At 37.5% G+C, this 21,090-nt stretch overlaps 3 protein-coding genes across 8 annotated transcripts; all 3 read right to left on the bottom strand.

The window, feature by feature from the left end:
• Positions 1–1,408: 1,408 nt before the first annotated feature.
• Positions 1,409–4,347, bottom strand: LOC133709529 (BTB/POZ domain-containing protein At3g19850). The gene is made up of 3 exons (XM_062135305.1): positions 4,095–4,347; positions 2,866–4,011; positions 1,409–1,956 (listed from the first exon to the last, which is right to left on the bottom strand). The coding sequence occupies exons 1-3, from the start codon at positions 4,326–4,328 to the stop codon at positions 1,483–1,485; spliced, it is 1,854 nt and encodes a 617-aa protein (XP_061991289.1). The 5' UTR covers positions 4,329–4,347; the 3' UTR covers positions 1,409–1,482.
• A 1,333-nt stretch (positions 4,348–5,680) lies between these two features.
• LOC133712374 (transcription initiation factor TFIID subunit 15) lies at positions 5,681–9,927 on the bottom strand. Of its 4 annotated transcripts, none has more exons than XM_062138484.1 (8): positions 9,730–9,927; positions 9,344–9,502; positions 8,857–9,212; positions 8,549–8,743; positions 7,784–7,867; positions 7,243–7,324; positions 7,031–7,160; positions 5,681–6,253 (listed from the first exon to the last, which is right to left on the bottom strand). In XM_062138484.1, the coding sequence occupies exons 2-8, from the start codon at positions 9,461–9,463 to the stop codon at positions 6,027–6,029; spliced, it is 1,194 nt and encodes a 397-aa protein (XP_061994468.1). In that variant the 5' UTR covers positions 9,464–9,502; positions 9,730–9,927; the 3' UTR covers positions 5,681–6,026. The 4 variants fall into 4 exon arrangements, with proteins under 4 accessions (XP_061994468.1, XP_061994470.1, XP_061994469.1 ...); XM_062138486.1 differs by having other exon boundaries at positions 9,344–9,473; XM_062138485.1 differs by having other exon boundaries at positions 9,344–9,473; positions 9,735–9,927.
• Positions 9,928–11,257: 1,330 nt separating this feature from the next.
• Positions 11,258–20,855, bottom strand: LOC133709627 (pre-mRNA-processing protein 40C). 3 transcript variants are annotated; one of them, XM_062135426.1, is made up of 16 exons: positions 20,646–20,855; positions 19,553–19,761; positions 19,305–19,451; positions 18,442–19,081; positions 18,150–18,313; positions 17,351–17,388; positions 17,162–17,240; positions 16,591–17,046; positions 16,088–16,171; positions 14,694–14,831; positions 14,495–14,601; positions 13,189–13,312; positions 12,759–12,902; positions 12,395–12,541; positions 12,159–12,281; positions 11,258–11,860 (listed from the first exon to the last, which is right to left on the bottom strand). In XM_062135426.1, the coding sequence occupies exons 2-16, from the start codon at positions 19,751–19,753 to the stop codon at positions 11,543–11,545; spliced, it is 2,910 nt and encodes a 969-aa protein (XP_061991410.1). In that variant the 5' UTR covers positions 19,754–19,761; positions 20,646–20,855; the 3' UTR covers positions 11,258–11,542. The 3 variants fall into 3 exon arrangements, with proteins under 3 accessions (XP_061991410.1, XP_061991412.1, XP_061991411.1); XM_062135428.1 differs by having other exon boundaries at positions 18,448–19,081; XM_062135427.1 differs by having other exon boundaries at positions 18,442–19,078; positions 20,646–20,854.
• Between the last annotated feature and the right edge of the window lie 235 nt (positions 20,856–21,090).

Raw genomic sequence — 21,090 nt, 5'->3', positions numbered from 1 at the left:
AACTAAAGGAAAAAAATACTGGAAATTACTTGTGGTGTATATATGCTTTGAAGTTAAAACTAGGTTCCCATTTACAAGTTCAAGTGTTTCTTTCCGTTTCGGTTTGGAAGATTGAGATGGTTGAGTAACAAGATTAAAAACATCAAGCTGGAGCCTGGATCATATATGTCCTGTAGCTAAATCCTAAGTACGTTACGTATACTAAGCTGTTCATTTATCACTTTCCACAAAACATTGATAATGAGGTTTTTCCTTAAAGCAAGTATGGTTCTTAAAATCTCTAAGCAATACTTGGACAAAAAACGAAAGATGTTAAGAAACGACAGTTGTGGATCCAAGAATTAAAACCTGGCTAGGGCTAAAGAAAGCACCGGAGAACAAAGCGAAACGAGGCCGGAAACCTTTCCGGACTTCTTTATATGTCCCTAATTAATTAGAAAAATTGGATGAATCACAAACTGCTTCTTCCTCAGATTGAACAAGCAGCTAGAACTCTAACCCCTTCATATCTCCCTCAGATTAATTAAGCTCTTTTTGGGCCTATAGTATGGGTTAGCTATCATGCAATCTTGGGCCTGGGTTTATATTCCAAGGTTTGGCAACACAAGTTTTTCATCAAAGCCCAAGCCTATTATAGGTCAGACACAAGCCCATCCTCTTCTATGTCACTGTCAAAATCAGAGACAATATTATAGTTCAAATAGGGTTGATCAAATATAATTCAGACGATATCCAAAATTTGAATGGCATATTATAGATGGGTGTAATAATCTGTATATAGCCTAGAAGATAGAGATGTTTGCATTATAGCTACGCAACCCTTTAAAACATTAACTACAATATAATCATGGGACATTATTAGTCACAGGCATATACTTGATTGTCATGTGTTTAACCAAATAAAGTAAGTATTTAATCAATTGGCATGTACTTGATTAGAGGGCTTACAACTTAAGCCAATGGTTTTTGGTTGCGTAATCTCATCTGACAAGACCTGCCTTGCTCGAGTTCTTGGCATTTTCCTCCAACAACCTTATAAATAGAATCTCATCTATTTATAAATTATAATTCAAGAATGGTAGACGTAGAGTACCAAACCAAAAATATTGGTAATAAATGGGCTGAGATCTACAATTTGCTAAAATATGAATGTGAATGTGATCCTTCCTTTTACTTTTTAGAAATTAATGTGGGATTTTGGAGCTATATATATCTTTTGGAGATGGACACTTCCGTAATGGATGCGTTGAATTTGTTCCGTTTATAAAAAGCTGTTTTCGACTTTTGATTTTCACAATTATTTGGAATTGAGTTGTGATTAAGACTTCACAATCTTGGTCCTCCGTCAATTGATGATGAAATAATTACAAACAACCAATACCCCAAATTACATTTTGATCACCAAACACAAACAAAATCATATAACACTGGAAAAAAAGAAAAACGGTAATAACAATCTTTTAGATATCAGTATTCTTTTTTTCAACAAAGTCTAGGAAGAGCTCTACCATGAGTTGGGGTACTACTACTGAAGACATTATTCTTAACCATCCTTGACATCTGACCCTTCATTTCCCTGCACAGTTTCTCCAACTCCACCACCCTCCATTGCATCCTCTGCAAATTTAGCTTCGTATCTAAGCTGCTTTCTTCCGGAAAACTATCTTTATCAACACCGACACCACCCTTGTTGTACAGAACAATTTGGGAATGGGAATTGGAATGTGAATGGGAATGAAAATGATCACTTGCAGTTGCAGTACTCCTTGGACTGGCATGTACAAAGTCTTCTGTTGTTGTTACTTTGGATTGCTGAGAAATGAGTGCTTGAATTGCAACTCTTGGTGGGATTTTCGGATTCTTTGCAAGCTCTTTACACGCTTCGAGGCTCAGCTTTTCATAATTTAGGCACCTGCATAATCTTGACCTCTCCTCAAATGAAAGAGTCGGGTGAGACTGCCACAAAAAGTGAAAGTAATCAGTAATCAATAATTAAGAAAATGTTGAAATTGAAGTAGGATGAAAGATGTACAAATCAATGGGGTTTGGACGTTTGGTTTACTGTACAACGATCATTCTTACATCATCCAAATCTTTCCGTTTTCTAACCAGGAACAGCCAACTTTTTCCTTGTCTTTAGAATCAGCATCATGATGGTAGGGAACATACTTTATTTAACGTAATGACAATTTATAATTTTGTCAGAGGAGGCAACAAGTACTCAATCAAGTTAGGCCAATGCATGCATGAGACTCATGATGAAAAGAATCCAAAAGAGTAAACAACACAATTTGGAATGTATCTGCCAAAACATATTGGACCATAATTTAACATTAAATTCCTAACGGACCATAAACATATTCTTGGAGTATAATTTTCCTGCCTGATTTCACGTAGAAAAGGATGTCACATGTAAATGTGTAATGTAAGCTCATCATTCACATTCTAAATAGTTTTTGAGCTTTGTCCTAGTGTTGTGCTTTCCCCCGTCTGGCCAGGGAGGCTAGGCCTTCTATCTTGATCAATATTCTTTTGCCACTCTCCATTTCATGGAAAGTGACATCCATATATCCAAACATGGGAGTTAGAGTTTGACAAGGAGAGGGTTATCACATTCACAACTCACAAGATTATGATGCATGCAGCATGAAAAAACCACAAAAGAAGAGAAGGGAGGGCAAATTTTCAGCTAGAAATAGGAACCAAATGCAAGAGATGTTAATTTGATAGGAAGACAAAGATATTAAACACAGTATACTAATCAATGCCCAGAAAAGGAATAAGCTTGAATCATTTTGCAGTGATTGAGCAATCAAAAAAGTAGATTTAACCAATGAAAAATAATAAAGTAAGCAAACTTTTTACCTCAAGATAGATATCAATGGCTCTGTAGGCCCCATCAAAGCACTCCCTAGCAGTATCTGGTAAACTCTCTGCAACTCCAAGAAATTTAGAAATCTTGAGATTCTGATCAGGTGATATCTCACCTAGGTACTTGTCGATCAACCTACCAGCTTTCCTCAACTTTTGCACAGAAACCCCCTCACTTTTAGCAAATACTCTTATCAACCTTATAACAAGATTGACATCATAAACACCCCTATCATGCCCAGATACTAACAAGTCATCCAATGTTGCTTCATCAAGCATCCCACCAATCAATCTCTCCAAACCAAGTCTGTACTCTCTACTGATTCCAAAACCAGACACAATCCTCAAAACCCAAAACAAGGCTCTGCAGGAAAAGACTTTTTTACCCACCAAAATAACCCCATGAATAGCTGTGTCTGCAAGACCACTAAACTCAGATGATCTGTGACTAGTATTGCCTTTCTTTCTTTGAGCTGAAATTTTCAGGTAATGGAGGAGAAACCTTGTGAGGATCAAGTTGTTGTTTTCAGAACCATACGCCCCTAAACTTTGGATGAGTTTCTCAATGATCTTTGGGGGTAAAATGGACACATCATCAAACCACCAAGCTCTACTTGATGAACTTGGCTTGAGTGACTCAGGGGTGTTCTTAAATGAGGAAGACACTCTGAACCCAGATGTAGTTTCTGGAGATGAAGACGACGAAGACGAAGTAGCAATGAGGCTGCCTATGTCTGAATTCTGAGCAATCTTTGCTAAAACTGCACAAATGAGCTTGTCTACAAGACCAGAAGAATCTGCATAGTTCAAGAATGACTCACAGCTTTTCAGGCAGACTAGTATTTCTTTCCATGACCAGTCAAAGAGTCCCTCAAGAAAGGTTTCTGTTTGTTTCAAGAGATTGTTGGTTGAGAATTTCTCAGTCATACCAAGAAAGACTGCACAGCAATGGAGGAGGGACACATTTGAAACTGTTGTTGTGATTCTTCCATTGCTGTAACAGAACCTTGAGATCAACTCAAACCCATCAGGGCCTCCAGGGAAGTCTTCGATTTCAATCCCCGAGTACTTGATCTGGGATCTTCTCCTTTCTTGCTTGATAATCTTCTTCAACCTCCCTGCATATGTTGATAAAACCTCCTGCACAAGTTTGTTATGAACTTTTAACAGATTGATTTATAATAAGAATTTGAGCTGCAGTTTCCATATGCGTATAAGTTTACCTCATTCACAAAGAATGTTTGCAGACCATTAATGTGGATTTGAAAATCACAGAGGTGTGACATAGCTGCTACTTTTGCATTGAATGAAATCAAGAAAACCTCTATCTGCAACACAGACCTATGCTTAAAGATATATGTACTGGCAGAAGACACATGTTTACACACACCTATGCTGTGACCTCTATTAATAATAAAGGGTGAGCTTTTTTGACCTTTAGGAGAATCATGACTCATGAGCAATGCTTTTGATGTACTTTAATAAATTTATTTTAATTAGTGAACAAGAGGACTTCTGTCCCAAAACATTAAAAATGAAACAAGACAGAGTGGAGTTGTTTTTACCAAATTCAGGCTAATATTACTTCTTTATCTCAGTACACGATAGTAACCGAGTCTGTCTCACTTATTACATGTCAAAGTTTTTCATCTTTCTTCCTTCTGTTAAATTTTACGTTGTTCACCCACCAATTCCCCAATGTAATTCAATTGGGTATGGACTCTGTTGAACATCATTCCCAATGCTATAGGATCAGAACTTATATTTCTCTCTGTTCATATTTTATTGGGTCAAAGAAGGCATAAATAATTACAGTGTCCACTTGTTTTTTGGCATGTTCTATAATGCTCCGGAGTATTGACTGGGAGACGGGAGTTATAATGAGCTCTTTGTGTGGGGCGCACTAGAAACAGTAACTCCCGGCTCTGGAGTTTCAATATTCTAAAGCACTTGAAACTCAAACTCCGAAGCAGTGAAGAATTTTCATTGTTCTTCAGCCTAATCAAAAAGTCCAGCAGAACTCTCACTCTTTTTCTCAAGAGAAGCAAAGAAAAACACAGAAATTGCTGGACATGTTTTCATTGATCTGATTATTTAGAATTTGGTCTCCAACAAATAAAAAGGTAAAGAGATAACGTGGAGATTTTGTCTGTTGTAGGTGACAGAACTCTGCAAGTCAAGAAGGTTGCTCTCACTATTTCACAGATTGCTATATTTATGATATTCTTTTGTTCTTATATGGGAGCTTGGGTTCCCTGCAGTTGAGGATTTGAATGGGAAGTTCACACTTCAGACATGTGAACAAGGGACCCAGAAATGAACTCGAGTTAGCAACGAATGAGGGAACAATAACTTAATTTGTCTCTTCTATGATTCTATCCCCTTTCTATCCCGTGTCGAGTATTGTTATGGTTTGTGACTACTTTGTGGATAACATAATCTAAATAGATTGAACAAACTAAAACTAGACAGTAGGTCACCTAAACCCCTCTAAGCTCTAATACCTAAACCCTAAACCCTAAACCCTATTCCCTGTTTGTAGCAAGGTATCTAAGTATCAATTATAGGTAGTTAACCACGAAAGAAGAGGTTGCAGATGGCTCCTGGCATCTTACGTGTTTTATCATTTTAAGTACATAAACAACAATTTCAGCTTGTATAACCTTGCACCGTTTCTGCAGCTTTCTATTTGAAATTTAAACACAATGGGAAATTCATACCCTTTTTGGTTTTCAAAATTCTTGTTTAGCATCACAAAGGATCTTGCACTCTAAAGACAATCCACAAATCAAATATATCAAGAACCAACTATCGGAAAATTACTGATTACATTAATGCGAATATTCATAATGTAAAACAATATTCAACAAAATTCCAATAGTATGCAAATGCAGATCACGGTTCGAAGACTTAACACGAGAAAAAGCAGACCCATATGGTCAGAACCCTACCCGACTAGCTCTAGAGCTCAAGAAAACATTCAACGCAAACTTAACACGAGAAAGAGCAGACCCACATGGTCAGAACCCTATTGGACTAGCTCTAGAGGCTAAGAAAACGTTCAAAGCAAAAGCCCTCCCCCAAAAGAGGAAACATTAACCGCTAGGGTCTCAAAGGAAAGATTGAACAAAACTTTAGGATCTGTTCCATAAATTTCAATAACGGTGCCTGCCCCGATCCCTATCCCTATCCCGGTCCCTCTCCCGCCCATATTCTTTCTCCCGATCATAATCTCGAGGTCGATCTCTCCCCCTATCCCTTTCTCTGCTCCGACTGCGACGCCTATCCCTATCATCTCTTTCCCTGTTCTTGCTGCCTGCTCTATCATCACGTTCCCTTCCTCTATCTCTATTTCTTTCTCTGCCATCTCTATCAACAACACCTGCCATATCATTTTGTGAACAAAGTCAATCACTAAACCAAAAGTGGATCCTATTTGACCATGACAGAGTAGCAAGAATCACCAAGGGTACACTAAAACCAAAGCTATTCAGTCCTTAAACCGGATTTAGAAATGAGGAATCAGATATCACAAAGAGATGGAACATAGCATGCATATAAACATTTCTTGACCTACAAAGAATCATTTAAAAAAAAAACGAAATCCAACAAAAGCATTTAACAATTTCTTTCACCTAACACGCAATAGTTCCTTTAGGTGCAAATGGTCTTACTAATTCAACTTTTCAACAAATGTAGAATCAATTAAAACAATACAGGAACAACACTAACCAAAACTCCACTCATGATAGCATTTTCTTAAAGGGTAGATATGCAACTGTTATCAATTTGAATAGATGCAACCAACCATGTTATATCCAAACTCTTTCAAAGCAGAGCAACAATTTCACCCTTGTAAGGGCAGCAAAGACACTTATTTTAGAGTCCAATATTTGCAAGAGAAAAGGGGAATTGTATGTGGCAAGGATAATAATTATTCATGCTAAGAAATTTTGCAGTGCTATAACGGGAAAAAAAAAATCCAGAATTTCAGAACCCAGAGGAAAAGGAGAAAAAAGGTCAATCATGCAGGAGAACAAAATAATTCATTCCTATACTCCTATGTATATAAACTTTCAAGATAACAAATCTAAAACATTAAATCAAGTAAACCATACTTCTACATTAAGAATAATCCTGCACCAAAATGCATAAATACCTATTTCCTCAACCTCCCATCCAGCACGCCCAGCACCTGGAAGAGCCCGTCCAGTCTCAGCTTGCTGTGATGTTTTAGCTCGAAATTTTTTCTTCAGGTTGCCAAACTCATCATACATCTCTCCATCATCCTGAGATTGGCACAAAATGACTGCTGAACTGAAACAAAAATATATAAAACTTCAACTAAAGCTTATACAAATAAAGTCTTACTTCTTCGGCCTCTCGCCGACGTCGCTTGATTTCCTCCAGTTCTTCTTCATCAAGTTCTTTGTAACCACCACCACGCCCTCCTCTGTCAAAGCAGTATAATATTTTGAATGTCACAAGAGAATTAAAAAGTATTTCTATTCAGGTAGAGGTGACTCAAGAAAAACTAAACAATGGCATACTGAGTTCTAGCTTAACTACCACTAGTCTGTATCTAATTCTTCAGCTTAGGAAAAGAAGTTCAAGAAAAAAAGAGGAGCTTGGTTAAAAAATGCGCAGGTACTTTGTGGTGCTTATAAAGAAAAGGAAATGACATTTTTTTTTTTTTTTTTTACAGGTGATAGTAAAAAACTGATTTTATTTTTGGTTAGAGTGAGACAACTACTAGCTATCTAACTAAATAGATAACACCATCACAGGGACAAGACTACATGCATTGGTATGCTTATGTGCTATGAGTGTTACATAATCTTTAAAGGAAACAGGTTCAAATTCTTGATTGGAAACTGGTGCAAAAACAGATTAAATACTATCTATGTAATACCTTACACCACCCTCATTGTGCCCAGGTTTATTTGTGTTGCATATATTGCATTTTGTACGCTTTGCCCAGTTAATGTTGCCACACCTGAAACAAAGATGAAAGAACACAATGAAGAAGCCATGTGAACAACAATGCATTTAAGTCTGTTCTTGACAAGCATGTGACAAATTCGTTGTGCAAAGATGATTCTGCTAACTAATTTTGAAGTAGAATAGGATTAGCTTACAGAATGAATGGAATATCAAAACTTCACTATACGAATACCAACCAACAGTATCAATATAGCGACATCCCAGTGGAATAGACACTTGACTAGGTTATGTGACCTAAGAATGACTCAACTAATATTGATGCAAGAAGGCACTTAACTTCCACAACCTCTAATATTGATGCAAGGAGGCATTTAACTTCCACAATGTCGCATTATAACAAAATATCTGTTAGATGTAAGGAAACTCACATCCAGAAGATTCAGGAAGCCATGCCTCCAAAACATAGAGATATCCCATTGATCAATATTCCTTCACTAATATAGGAAGAATTGAAAACCTAATAATATTACCCTAGCTTTTAAAATCAATCTGATCATGACCATCCATGAAAACCATTCAAAAGAAACAAAAGAGCTAGATATCCTGTGACAAGCTTGAACTGGAACTTATCTTTAAGGCAAATAAGAACAACACCAACAACAGCAATAAAATAATAACAGTGACTTTTACAAAGATTTGTTTAAGGGGGGAATAGATAACACATTAATCTTACATTGGACAAGGCCAATCGTTTGGACCAAAGAGTCCCCCTGTAGGAGCACCAACAGGACCACCACGGCCCCCGGAGTCAACACCGCGGCCCCTGCCACGACCACCACCCCCTGCCCCACCCCCAGAAGCACCAGTTGGTCGAGCACTTCCACAGCGATTGCACACACCACGGAATGCAAAGTTGACATTGCCACAACTGCTAGAAGAACAGGGCATGAGAAGCCATTTACTGAACAATATTACATTAATAAATGCAAATGCCAAACGAAAGTGCAAGAAAGAGCTGCTCACCAATCTCACATCACAGACCTTGTATTCGGACACGTCCAGTCTCCATCTTGTTGCCATGCTTTCCCAGGAACATCACCCCGGCCTTTACCGCCACCCCCATTCATGTCCTCAGCATTTTCCTCTACTCCGCCATAAATTGGATCACCGCCAGTAGAGCTTAGATCAACCCCAGGGTTATATGTCTGGTCATCTCTTTTCGACTCTGCTATATGAACCCCGATCACATTACCATGAAACTCCTTGTCGTTAAACCATTCAACAGCTGCAAACGCAGCATGTGGATCCTCATATGTCACAGTAGCATCTCCCTTTGGTTCATCTGTCACTTTGTCTCTGTACAACCAAATTTTTGGTCCACCTGTTCGCTTGTCTTTCTAGACGGTGGACACAACAACGAAAAAGGAAAACAACGGTAAGAAACAAATAAAATCTTCCGGAAACACAAAAGTAATATCACAGCAAAGTCCATCAAAACATGAACAAATACCCTCTCAAAACTCCTTACCTTCAACAACCCGATGGTACCGAAATATTCGGCCAGCATATTCTCATCAGTCCCCTCCGGCAAGTTGCAAACATAGACAGACCCATTCGAAGGGGCTCCTTTTCCTGAATAGTTTGCCATATAGCCCCCACTGTCATGAAACTCAAGTATATTACAATCCTACACAAAAGAAATTATATTATCCACAATTGCGTCCCCCATACAAACCAAAAACAGATCCATTCTGGAAATTGGAAACTGAGCCATATCACATTTCTCACTAAATCAAATCGAAACGAAGCGGATTACGATCGATTCTGTATTTGATTCTATGGATTTGAAAACGCAATACAATGCAAATTCCGATACATTTTGGTTTAGCTGATTGCCGGAAAAGGAAATCAGACCTTACCTGAACCGCGGTGGCGAGGTCCTCGAGCCTCTCAAAGGTGCGGAGAATATGACGTCCGATTCCTCTATAGCTCCGTAAACCCTAATAAGAATTCTCAAGTATGGAAGACGATGACTGTGACGGTGCCCGATCAGAATAGAGATAACTGGGAGCCCTAATTCTAAACCCGAGTTCCAACTTCGACCACTACTTTAGCACCCGTCTTCGGTTAATTATTATTATTATTATTTTTTTACTTTTGGTTACCAGTGAATTATAATTTTCGTATTATCCTTGTAACAATCTCTCAACAACAAAAAAACAAAGTATTACCCTTTCAAAAAAAAAAAAACAAAGTATTACATGACTAATATAGGGTGGACGAGACATTCCTTACAGTTCAGTTGACAAATGCAAAGGGAAGTTCTACAATACATCAATGCACGGATGCATCAAGTAGATTTAGTTTGATGTAGAGACAAATTAGTTCAATATATGAGTAGAGTAGGTTGAGTAGTTTCAAACTATCAACCCATATGTCTATTTCTAAATCGAAGTAATCTACTTTAGGGGCGGATCAAATATACAAATCTATTTCCGACTGAAGCAGTCACACATAAGAAAGAGCCAAATAAGCTCACTATTCTGTCAACTGAACCCAAGACTAATTTCATGAAAAAATAGCACTTATAATATCTGAACTATTTAGAGAACTTTGGGTTGGGCTACATCCCAAGTAGCCCTTCAAGTGGACCTGTCGTTGGTCTACTTGATCGATATTGTATTATAGACGCACTCTCATACAAATATATTTGACCATCTTTTAACTATTTTTCGCTCAACAAAGTGTTCATATTTTGTATAATTTTTCAAAGGGTAAAAGTTATAAATAGTTTTTGTGGTTTGGAGTGATGCTCAAAATTAACCTTGTGGTTTAAAAATATTTAATTTTACACTGGGGTTTGCGAAACTAATTAGTATTTGTCCAAATGCTTTTTTGACATAAATCCACAAGGATAAATTTGTCATTTCAATTTAAAATAGTAAAAGAAATTAAATTTATAGCATTCGAAAAATGAAACTAAAAAAATAGGAGGTTGTGGAATTCTGGTTTTTCTTTATTTTTAATTTAATTTCCTATAAAATAAACTAATTTATTTTGTTTTTCATTTTATTTTTTTTATTGAGATGACAAACTTATCCTTGCATATGGGAAGATTTTTTGTTAAAATTATCTTTTGGACCAACTTTGATCAATTTAGCAAATTACAAGGGTAAAATTAAACATTTTAAAATCATGAGGTTAATATTGAATATCACCTCAAATCACAGGGACTATTTATAACTTTTACCCTTTTTCAAACCCCGTTATATACTTGTCTGTTGTCCTTAGCACTATGGACGAATTTATCATAAAAGCATAAAGAAAAACGAAGAAAGAACTAAGATGTCATTAATTAATTAATTTTGCAGATACCGTTGTGCACCAAGTTTTATTGTTTTAAAGGACAACTTTATTTGAGAAAAGAAAAAACGGCTAAAAGAAATGTGCAACTTCGACATGTAGTCAATTTTGTATAGAAAGTATTTAAGTACATTAGATCAAGTTTTTAAAAATGTAGTTCTGAAACTTTAGCCGTTGTGTCTGGTTTCAAGCTATGACCAAACGATAATTGTTGCCTAGTAAAATCAGCTTACTAACTCATATGGATCATGTGATACTATAATACAGCACTCCAAGTGTAAGTTTGAGCTCGAAACAAACCGCCCTCAAGTAATCAGGCCGAAAAAACAAAACAAAATGAAAGCCTACTGACCAAAGTAAAAGGTCACCTACGGTCATGGGCACCCCTTGATCCGAAGGTGGTCCTTCCAGCATCGGCAGAGCTTCTGCTTTTAGCATCTGATTTCTTGTCTTCCCTATGATCAAGTGATGACTTTTGCTTCCGCAGCATCTCCTCGGCATATCGGTGCCACACGACTTCCCTATCTTTTCGTGGCATCTTGTTATATCTGGGATCAGACTTTAGAAAACGTTTAGCTGTTGACCATGAGTTAAGAACTGTTTTTCCATCCTCTGTCTCTTGGGAGGCTGCTTCTGTAGTCAACACTTCAGCCAACAGGGCTCTAAACTCATGTGCACATCGCTAGAAAAGCCAAACCATAGTAAGAATTAGAAGGCCGCTTTAGTGAGTTGCAAAAATCAAAGGTAATTCTTTATGGATAAAAGAAAAAAGGAACATGAATTGGATCCAGTCACTACTAGATCACGAGTCAATTTCAGTTATATGGTTGATTCATGTCCAAGCTTTAATTTCTTTTTCTCTCACCAAGCATAGAGCATGTCAATTAACAATAATCAATTATCCTTGGCCCAAAAGAACAATAATCTACTGCTTAGTCACTTCAAATTTATTGTCACAGGTACATCATTGTCATATTTACCTCATGCAGCATCTTTATGTGGTCGCGGAAGAGCTTTTCCATGTCAGATGAATTTAAATCAGGGTTGGCTGCACGCCTTTGCGGGTCCTTCTCCAACTTGGGCTTAGATTCTGTCCAAGATGCCTGAGGATAAGCAAAATTTGTAACATCGATAAGTACAGGTTACACCATACTGCCATATAATTTTACATAAATAATTTCTGTCATTCCAAATCTTGAAATTAGAAAGATCATACCTGAGGATCTTTAATTGTTTCCACAAGTAAAGCTTGAAAAGAAGACACTGCCTCCTTCCTGCGAACTTTCAATCGCACCCTCTCTGTTTCTTGTTCTTCTCTTTCCTTCCGCTTGCGTAGTTCTCGCTCTCTTTCCCTTAACTTATCCTAAAACCAGGGTAAGGGAGAGGAAACTTTTAATCAAGTTTTTAATACCTCAAATTTCCTACTTCATTGAACCTTTTCATTTATGTAAGTTCACTTATAGTATGGGTTAGTATTCAGATTTTTAGAAAACGCACAAAGTTAAGATTTTTAAATATATAAATGCACATATATGTTAAGTGCACATATCTGAATCCAACCGTTCAATACATGTCTTTACCTGCTCATCCCTTTTGGCTTTTGCCTCTCGTTCTGCTTCCTCTTCCACGGCTTTGAGATCTGATATGTACTTGTTGAATAAAACTTCCCTATCCTCATGCTTAACAGATCTGTACCTTGGGTCATTCCGCAGACTATCTTTCACCTACAGCAGGTTCAAACAAACAATGAATCTACAGGATATAGAAACTCTAGCACACCCAAGTATTTTGTTTTGTTGGTGCAAAACCTACTTTCAAAAGTTCCGTTTCTTATCAATAATTTGACCCTAGCAAATTTTATAAAAAAATAAAAATAAAAAAAAAATAAAAAAAACAGGCAGATCTCTATGTCATTAAAAACACACAAGTAGGTTTGTTATGACACCACCTAAATTCCTTATTGGTGGATTAAAAATAAATAAATCACAACCTGCTGTAGAATGCACCTACCCTGGACCAACGGGAATTAACTGTAATATCTCCTTTTTCTTGAAGCATGCACTTAAAACTAGTTGCAGCAGCAGCACGCACTGCTTCAGCCTTTTCTTCAGCAGCCTTCTTCAATGGAAGGACTCTGCAAATAAGACAAAAAATTGTCTATGAACATTTTGATAAAAAAATTGAGCATGGAAAGGAAAACTAGATTTACCATGCAAATCCAAAGAGGTTATGGGCTAAAGCACACACCCAATGTATCTGGGAATCTGGTAATAGCCTACTACTTGCTGACTCATGTTGCTTTCAAGAGTTATCAATGGATATCACTTTCTCTGTCTAGGAAACAGTTCATATAAATTTGAATAAGGATTCAAATCAGAACAAAGTAGACACAAATGTAATAGTTCAGCTGAGTACTGACTACACGTGGAAAAGACTGAACATGGACAAGGATATATGGCCATGTCACTGATACTCTTATATAACAGAAACAATTATCATATCCCACCTTTATTGCAGTGAAGGCAATGTCTATGAAAGGTTCAGAGCATGAAAGGAAGTTTTTATTTCTTTACTGTTGCTGTAAAACTTAAATTTGGCAAAACGAAAATCACAATAATATACAAGGTGGTTGGCCAATAAATTCTGAGATCGTGAATTTACTTTCTCAATGACCAAAAGATGTTTTTGTGGGTATGAAAGTAAGCTTAAAGAGATTAGTCAAAGCATAAGCTAACAGGTATCCTATTGAACAGTGGAAGATTAACAGGGAATAACGTTCAAAATGGTGGAAAAATGCAGAACTGTTTTCAGTCACATGACACATTGATCAAATCAGCAAATTAAACAATCAATATATTCAGGCAAAAATGCGAACTCCTCTGCAGTTTCCTTTACAAATACAGTGAAAAGTTTTTCCACAACATATTTTGGTTTATCTTATTTTTTAATTTAAAATGTTAAATTTAATATTGTTTCGTTTTCAACTACTGTATATGTGCATAATATGAAAAGCTACATGATAATAGTGTGTGCATTTTGAAAATTACAACCATGCGTATAATACAGCTACTACATGCATGTATACTAACTATATACAGATTCCTAATGTGAACTGGTACCACCTACTGCCACAATTATTAGGCAGTTGATAGGCTTAGACAACATAATATAATAACATTACTTATACGTATCAACCAGATAAGTAAACTCTGACCCAAACAGGCAAGAAAGTAACCAAGCATCCAAGCGATGGACTAAGTATACAAAATCATATGTACATTATATAATTTTATCTACCCTCCTTATTCGGTGCTACCTTTCATTCAACAAATGTTCTCGATCCTTGCGGTCCAAATTCTCAAAGCGTGGATCATTGCCCCATTTCTTTCTGAAACTGTGGTAATCAGTGGTATCATCAATATCCTGACAAGTTAAAAGCAATTTAGTAAGCTATTTTCAATCCCACAGTTCAGCTAATAAAAAGACACACCAAACTTCAAACTAGGGAGTAAGACCTCCACTGCTTCATCAAGTAACTGCTTAAATGCCTCTATTGCAGCCTTCTGAGCTGCTCGTTTCTCCTTGCGTTCCTCCTCTGCACGTGTCTTAACATAGTGCTCAAACAAGGCTCTCCTTGAATAACTTGGAATGGCCTGCAACAGGATAGACCTTTTACGATACGTAACTGGCAAGAGTAAAGCAGTAGACAATGCTGCAAAGAGAGGGTAAATTCCCAAAACTACAATGAATGAATTGATTGTGGCTGCAGACGAAGTGTTGAAGAGGAAACAGAAAGCCAGAGATCCACCTATCTTAGGATTTAGAATAGAAGAGAGAAGGTTAAAGCACTATAGCAATTTCACCTTCCCAAAGGGTTCAAAATTGTTGACTTCCCAGAAGAAAGGTAAAAAATTCATATGTTCTAACTTCTCAGTAGTCCGGATTAAAACAATTAATAATCAGAATATATAAATATATGTATATATGCACCCAAAGCAAATCAGGGACGCTATAATTAACTGAAAAGGTTGTACACAAATTCATCCTTTCACAAGATCCAATAAATATGTTTCAAGCAGTTCGAGATTTTAAGTGCCCCCAATTCCTAAACAATGAAATTCTAAAGGGTGCGGCTATTACCACCCTACCAAATGCTCAGTTCACCCTACGTTTTATTTTTGACCTTTAAAGTTCCAATTCTGTCCTTCAAAGTCAGAAAAACTGATTTTTTTTCTTTTAACCTAAAAATATAAAAAGAAGAACAATTAAAGAGTACATTTAAAAATAAATAAAAACAAACCATCATCGATATAGATCTCCATCCTTCTCAGATGATCATATGCTTTCCTCGATCTCTTCCTTCTTTATGATTATGAATATATATATATATATATATATATATATATATATATATATATATATATATATATATATATATGAAAGACTATACATTAGAAGCCATAGATCCTAAAGACAAAAAAACAAAAAAATAAAAAAAACAAAAACAAAACAAAAACAAAAATATGCAGAACAATCCCACTGCACTGTACGACCACTCCATTGAAGATTGAAGAGCAATTCATCACTATCTTTGTCTCTTTATTTCTCTATTTCTTGTACGCACTGGTTGGACATTTAATTGAGATGTACAAAAGACTAAGTCAAGGCTCTCTCAGTATCTGACGGGAAAAAAAAAAACTCAAATTTGATTTGAGAGATACAGAGAACTGCTGCAATTGTGGTTGCATAGATCTTAATTTTATTTTATCTTTTCTCAAAAATTCTTAATTGTGGGGTTAGCATTGGAATTTTTTATTTAAAATTTTTGTGTAGGGTGAACTGAGCATTTGGGAGGGTGGCAATAGCCGCACCCAATTCTAAATCTTTAGACTCAAGTCACTCAACAAACCTTAAATCGTGGATCAAACACTATCTTTGGCAGTTCCTTCTCCCACTTTGAAAATGGTGCCACTCCCCGTTCTTTGAGCATCTCCTGTATATATAATAGTCAGATCATTAGCAGTTCTCCGCAGCCACACCTTTAGTGGCATCAACTCAATTAAACTCAAATAAATCTCGGAATGGCTACATCTAAAGTTTCATAAAGGAGAAAAGAGTAGCAACCAACATGGCATATCCAAAAACAACACCAAAAATATAAAGAAAAAGAGATAAAGTTCATTCAAGTATATGAGAACAAGTAAAAATAAAAATAAAACAAAGCAAACAGAAACATTTGTCAATATTAAGTCAGTTTGATTCTGTGCACGTGAAGGGATTATAGAAGATTCAAAAGACTCTAGAATATAGTCCATTTTCTTAGGCGTTACTAAAAAAATTTCAAATTTGTTTTCAAACAAGTACTGTATACCTATTAATTTATGGTGATATAACTCTACAAGCAACATATACCTTGAATTGAATAATACCCTCCTCTTTTGTTGGCCCACTATCTGCATCCTCTGAATCTGATGAGGAGTCAGACATGTTACCATCCCCATTAGTGTCATTTAGCTTATCCTTGCTATTCTCACTCTGCTGGCCCTTAGGTGTACTCTCAACTCCTCTTGAGCCATTTAACTCTGAAGGTCCTGAAACTGGTGATGAAGTAACAGGAGCTCCAGAATCCTGCAACTTCTTTTTAATCAGGTCGAGTGCAGATGATGATCCCTGCAGAGTTGAGGCCTTGTAAGCCATGGCTTCACGACCACCCGTGCTAATGGCCGGAGCACTCAAACTGATTGGAGCAGATTCCTTTTCAACCATTTGACTATTATTTGGCACTGACTCTGGATGTTCTTTTGGCGTGTCACCATCCTGCTTCTTTCTCATTTCTATCACTTCATTTGGGATCTGCCAGCTGCTAACCTGATTGTGGGAAAGGGCGAAAAGGATGGACCAGGGATTATTACTAGTAACGCCTAAGAAAACCCAAAGATGAAAAACATTGGCATACCTGAAGGTTTCAGTAAACAAGCCATACCTTGGTTTTGCTATTATGGTAAAACTTTTTCCCATCACTTGTTGTAACCAATACCCAATCAGTTCCGGACAAATTCACCCTAAATAGTAGAGAACCAAATCAAGAAGATAAAATAATATTCTAAGGCACTTTTCCGAGATTGCAAAAGAGCAGAAGGCTGACATCCCAAAAATATAAAGTACAACTTACGTTGAAACTGGAACTGGCTGCACAGAGACCTTATCAGGCTGCACAAAAGAGCAGTTAAGAGTTAATCAGACATGACACCAAAAGCAATGACGAGGCTAAAGTCATGTACAATCCAAAAAGGATAGAAAGGACTCCAAGACAATGGACTTTAGATAATATCTGTGGACTTTAGATGATATCTGTTTAAGAAGTGTCTGTGCTAATCTTCTATCAAAAAAAAAAAGAGTTAAAGTTGTATTTGTGAAATCCTCAAAACATTTATAACCAAAGCAATCAGCAATTCAATGACAATCAATAAAGCTTACTTTTTCAAGTGATAAATATTATGGAGATGCAGAAAAGACAACAACAATACCACAGAGAATCAGAAAACAACCCAAACCTCATTCCACAACACAGTAGACTGACATACTCACGCCATTAAATTAAAAACAACCCTAGACACAACTCATAAAATTATGAATGAGAAGAGTAGGGACCAAAGCTCCATACCTACAGGGATATGAAGATGAAGACTATGGTCCACTTTCTCACCACTTATATTGGAATGTGGACAGAACAAGGTGGTCTGGTTAAAATAAGATATTATTAAATAGGATGAACATAATAAATTCAAGGCCTAAGAATGAGATGGACCAGCATTAGAATCCACCTCAAAAGATTTTCAACCGCATCTTAAATACAGTTAAATCTAGCGTCTAGTGGTTAAAGAAATGTGATTCAAGATAAGTCCTCTTTCAAACCAAAATTAAGGGAAGATAAGTAGCATATGAATATAGTGCATAATAATTCCACACACCTCCTCCTTAAATCCAGGAGGCTTCTCATAAGTTGATTCACCAGTCACAGCATTATAATAGTATACAACTCCTGTCTCTGCCTTGTGGGCAGTCCAAGCATCCAATTGTTGATTGACAGCAGCTATATGTTGGTTGCCTGCCTCAAGGGCATGTTTCCTGTCATCTGCAAAATGTCAAAACCCAATGTAGCGTTGAATCAGGAGACATCAATGAAGGGAGGGAGAGAGACAGCGTAATACATTATTGCAGTGTTACTTCTTGATTAACTAAAGGATGAAAGCATGAGCATACCAATACCAGGATGAGGTAATTCTGTCTGCATCCATGAAGAAGGTGCAAGTTGATGACGAGAACTGGAAGACAAGGATGTTGCTACCGTATTTCCCACAGGAGTGACACCAGGAGGCTGAGAATCAGGTATAAGAACAGAAGGGGGAGGCATAACACGTGTAGGCAAAGGAAAGGGACCGGGAAAAGCAGCAGGATATGCCTGAAATGGAGACCTAGGTACGCCTTCCATCTGTGGGGACTGCAACCAGACTCCGTGGGGGTTAGCAGCCATAGCAGGTAAAGATGGGTAGGGAACACCTGCTTGTGGCTGAACTGCAGATGATCCAGCAGAAGGTGTTTGCAAGCTAGGTCTAAGGGCTATAGAAGAAGAATCAACAGGTGCAGATCGTGCAGTCAGATTAAAGGACATTTGCAGTGAGTGGGCTGTTCCAGAGGGACCAGGAGTTCCAGGCATTCCATGAGTCATATTAAATGATGGGGTCGTGGGAACCCATGAAGTTGTTGGTCCCACATTAGGAGCTGATGATAGAGCCATTGTGGAACTTGAAGAAGTAGAAGCAGCCAAGTAACCAGAATGAGAGCTAGTTGATGACAATGAGGCATTCCCAGTTTCTTGTGCAATAGCAGGTGAGACATTCTGCTGTCAACAAAGAAACTAGAACAATTATTCTTTGAATACAACCAATGACATCTCAAGCAACTATTCCACTGAACCATAGGCAAAAGTTATACATCATTTAATAATTACAGCAATAACTCTTTGACAGACCATTGCTTCCTTTACTTTATTATATCTATATACGTGTGTGGATGGAAAACTGTAAACAATCACTTAATACATTTGAATCTGTAAAAACCCTCACCATGCCAGATTGAAACAGCTGATTATTAGGGAAGGGATAATTAGATTTTGGAATGTTGTATGAGAAAGAGGGACTGGCAGCAGATGACAAGCCAGGAACTGGGGGTTGAATAACCATTGGAGATGCTGAGAGATTAAACTTAGTCCCCTGCATTGAGAAAAAAAAAATTCACATTTAGAGCCAGAAATATGATTATATCAGTTTTAAAATGCAAGATCACAAGATCGATTTAATAAATTGGCACTGACAGGACTAGTTGATGGCTGTTGAGAGGTTCCAAAAGCGATATTTGCATTTGGAGGCACACTGTACGAGAATGACGGTGTGCCCGCACTTGAAGCAAGTGGAGCTGCAGTCGGAGTTGAAGGAGCCCCTGCTGGTGAACCAGAAACTGGGGCTTGAGATACAGATGGCTGCACATCCTGCGGTAACCAGGCTGGCGATGCCATTATTTGATCTGCTTATGATAAAGAAACATATTAAGAACAAGAAAAGTATCCCACCTACAAGCAGACGTTTCATCTAGATAGTCAAATCCTCTCAGGCATGAGGCGAAATGTAAAAGAAATAACATATACACTTCTGGACATAGCAACAAGCATATCCCTAATTCCTACTGCAGCCAACATCTCCATGTTAACATCGTTTTCAATACTTCACCCACTACTTCAGTACACATTTTCGATTCTGTATTTTGAAAATTGTTGTTTAAAGGTCAAAGGTACTCGAGCCTTAGAAGTGTAATTAGCTGATCCTAACAAGGTCCGCCACCGAGGTAAAGTCGAGCTTACTGAAATAACACTTTCACAAACCTAAACCTTTTGAAATGAATCACAGTCGGCACATGCAATAGTTTATACGAAATCTTATATGTTGCAGGTTTGCATCACAGTCACCCCAATCTGAATATATGTTCATTCTTTTTCTTTGTTTTTTATTTATTTATTTATTATTTTTAATTTACCTAAATTCCTATTTCTAATTTGCCCTAATATACAAATGCATAATGTGTATCTGAACAAACCTAGCCATGACTTCAAATACCTTTTATTATTCTTATGCCATTATTACTCATAGAGCAGCTTCAGCACTAGGTAACTTTTAAATTAACTGACCGGAATACTTCAATGCTCGACAGTAAAAGCAAAATAAGATCAACAAAAAAAGAAAACAGACGATGGAAAAATAATAAACGAAGACTAGCAGCAGACAGCAAAATGCTGTTTTCTTCATGAAATCGAAATTTTATTACCAGAAATCAAACTGCGAGGCACGAAAAGCTTCGCGGCTGAGAGAGAGAGAGAGAGAGAGAGAGAGAGAGATGACTATTTAAGGACTAACCAGATGGTGGAGCAGAAACGGGGCGTCGTAGAATAGAGAGCAGGAAATTGTGTTTGATTTATATCAGTGGAGGCAGGTCTCCGACGGAACTGTCAGCGGCCGACGGTGGGAGTTAGCATTCGCGTCTGAGTGTGCGCGCGGTGTCGTTTTAACCAAGAGGAAGAGTGGCGGGGGAAGAAGAACGGGTCGAGTATCGAGATGAATTGAGCTTGAGAAAATAAATTAACAGTGGGAAGGGGGTTTGCACCGTGAATTCGGACTCGACCCGACCCAATACGACTCTGTTTGTTTAGGGTGGGCCACATGCGGAATTCAGACGGCTCGAACCGCGTACGGGTAGTACAGTGCCCGAATTGTTAAACCCAAGCCCATAACGGAACTTGAGCCTAACCCAATTTAATTTGTCCATGATCTGTGGGCAATTCGTGTTTGCGAGCCTAATACA

Source organism: Rosa rugosa, chromosome 5, assembly GCF_958449725.1.
Source record: "Rosa rugosa chromosome 5, drRosRugo1.1, whole genome shotgun sequence".
In the NCBI taxonomy this organism is placed as follows: Eukaryota; Viridiplantae; Streptophyta; class Magnoliopsida; order Rosales; family Rosaceae; genus Rosa; species Rosa rugosa.
Note: the sequence above shows the minus strand (reverse complement) of the source record. Positions and strands in the feature narration are given on the sequence as shown.

Bases quoted from the DNA above. Each gene is read 5' to 3' on its own strand.
- LOC133712374 (XM_062138484.1), bottom strand. From the start codon at position 9,463: ATGGCAAACTATTCAGGAAAAGGAGCCCCTTCGAATGGGTCTGTCTAT. The intron at 9,213-9,343 runs GTAAGGAGTTTT...TCCACCGTCTAG, and splicing joins GTACCATCGGGTTGTTGAAG to AAAGACAAGCGAACAGGTGG. The intron at 7,325-7,783 runs GTATTACATAGA...CTGCTTTGACAG, and splicing joins CACAATGAGGGTGGTGTAAG to AGGAGGGCGTGGTGGTGGTT.
- LOC133709529 (XM_062135305.1), bottom strand. From the start codon at position 4,328: ATGAGTCATGATTCTCCTAAAGGTCAAAAAAGCTCACCCTTTATTATT. The intron at 4,012-4,094 runs GTAAACTTATAC...AAACTTGTGCAG, and splicing joins AAACATTCTTTGTGAATGAG to GAGGTTTTATCAACATATGC. The intron at 1,957-2,865 runs GTAAAAAGTTTG...TTTTTGTGGCAG, and splicing joins CCATTGATATCTATCTTGAG to TCTCACCCGACTCTTTCATT.
- LOC133709627 (XM_062135426.1), bottom strand. From the start codon at position 19,753: ATGGCATCGCCAGCCTGGTTACCGCAGGATGTGCAGCCATCTGTATCT. The intron at 13,313-14,494 runs GTAGCACCGAAT...TCTTATTTGCAG, and splicing joins GAACATTTGTTGAATGAAAG to AGTCCTTCCATTGAAGAAGG. The intron at 11,861-12,158 runs GTAAATATGACA...TGGCTTTTCTAG, and splicing joins ACATAAAGATGCTGCATGAG to CGATGTGCACATGAGTTTAG.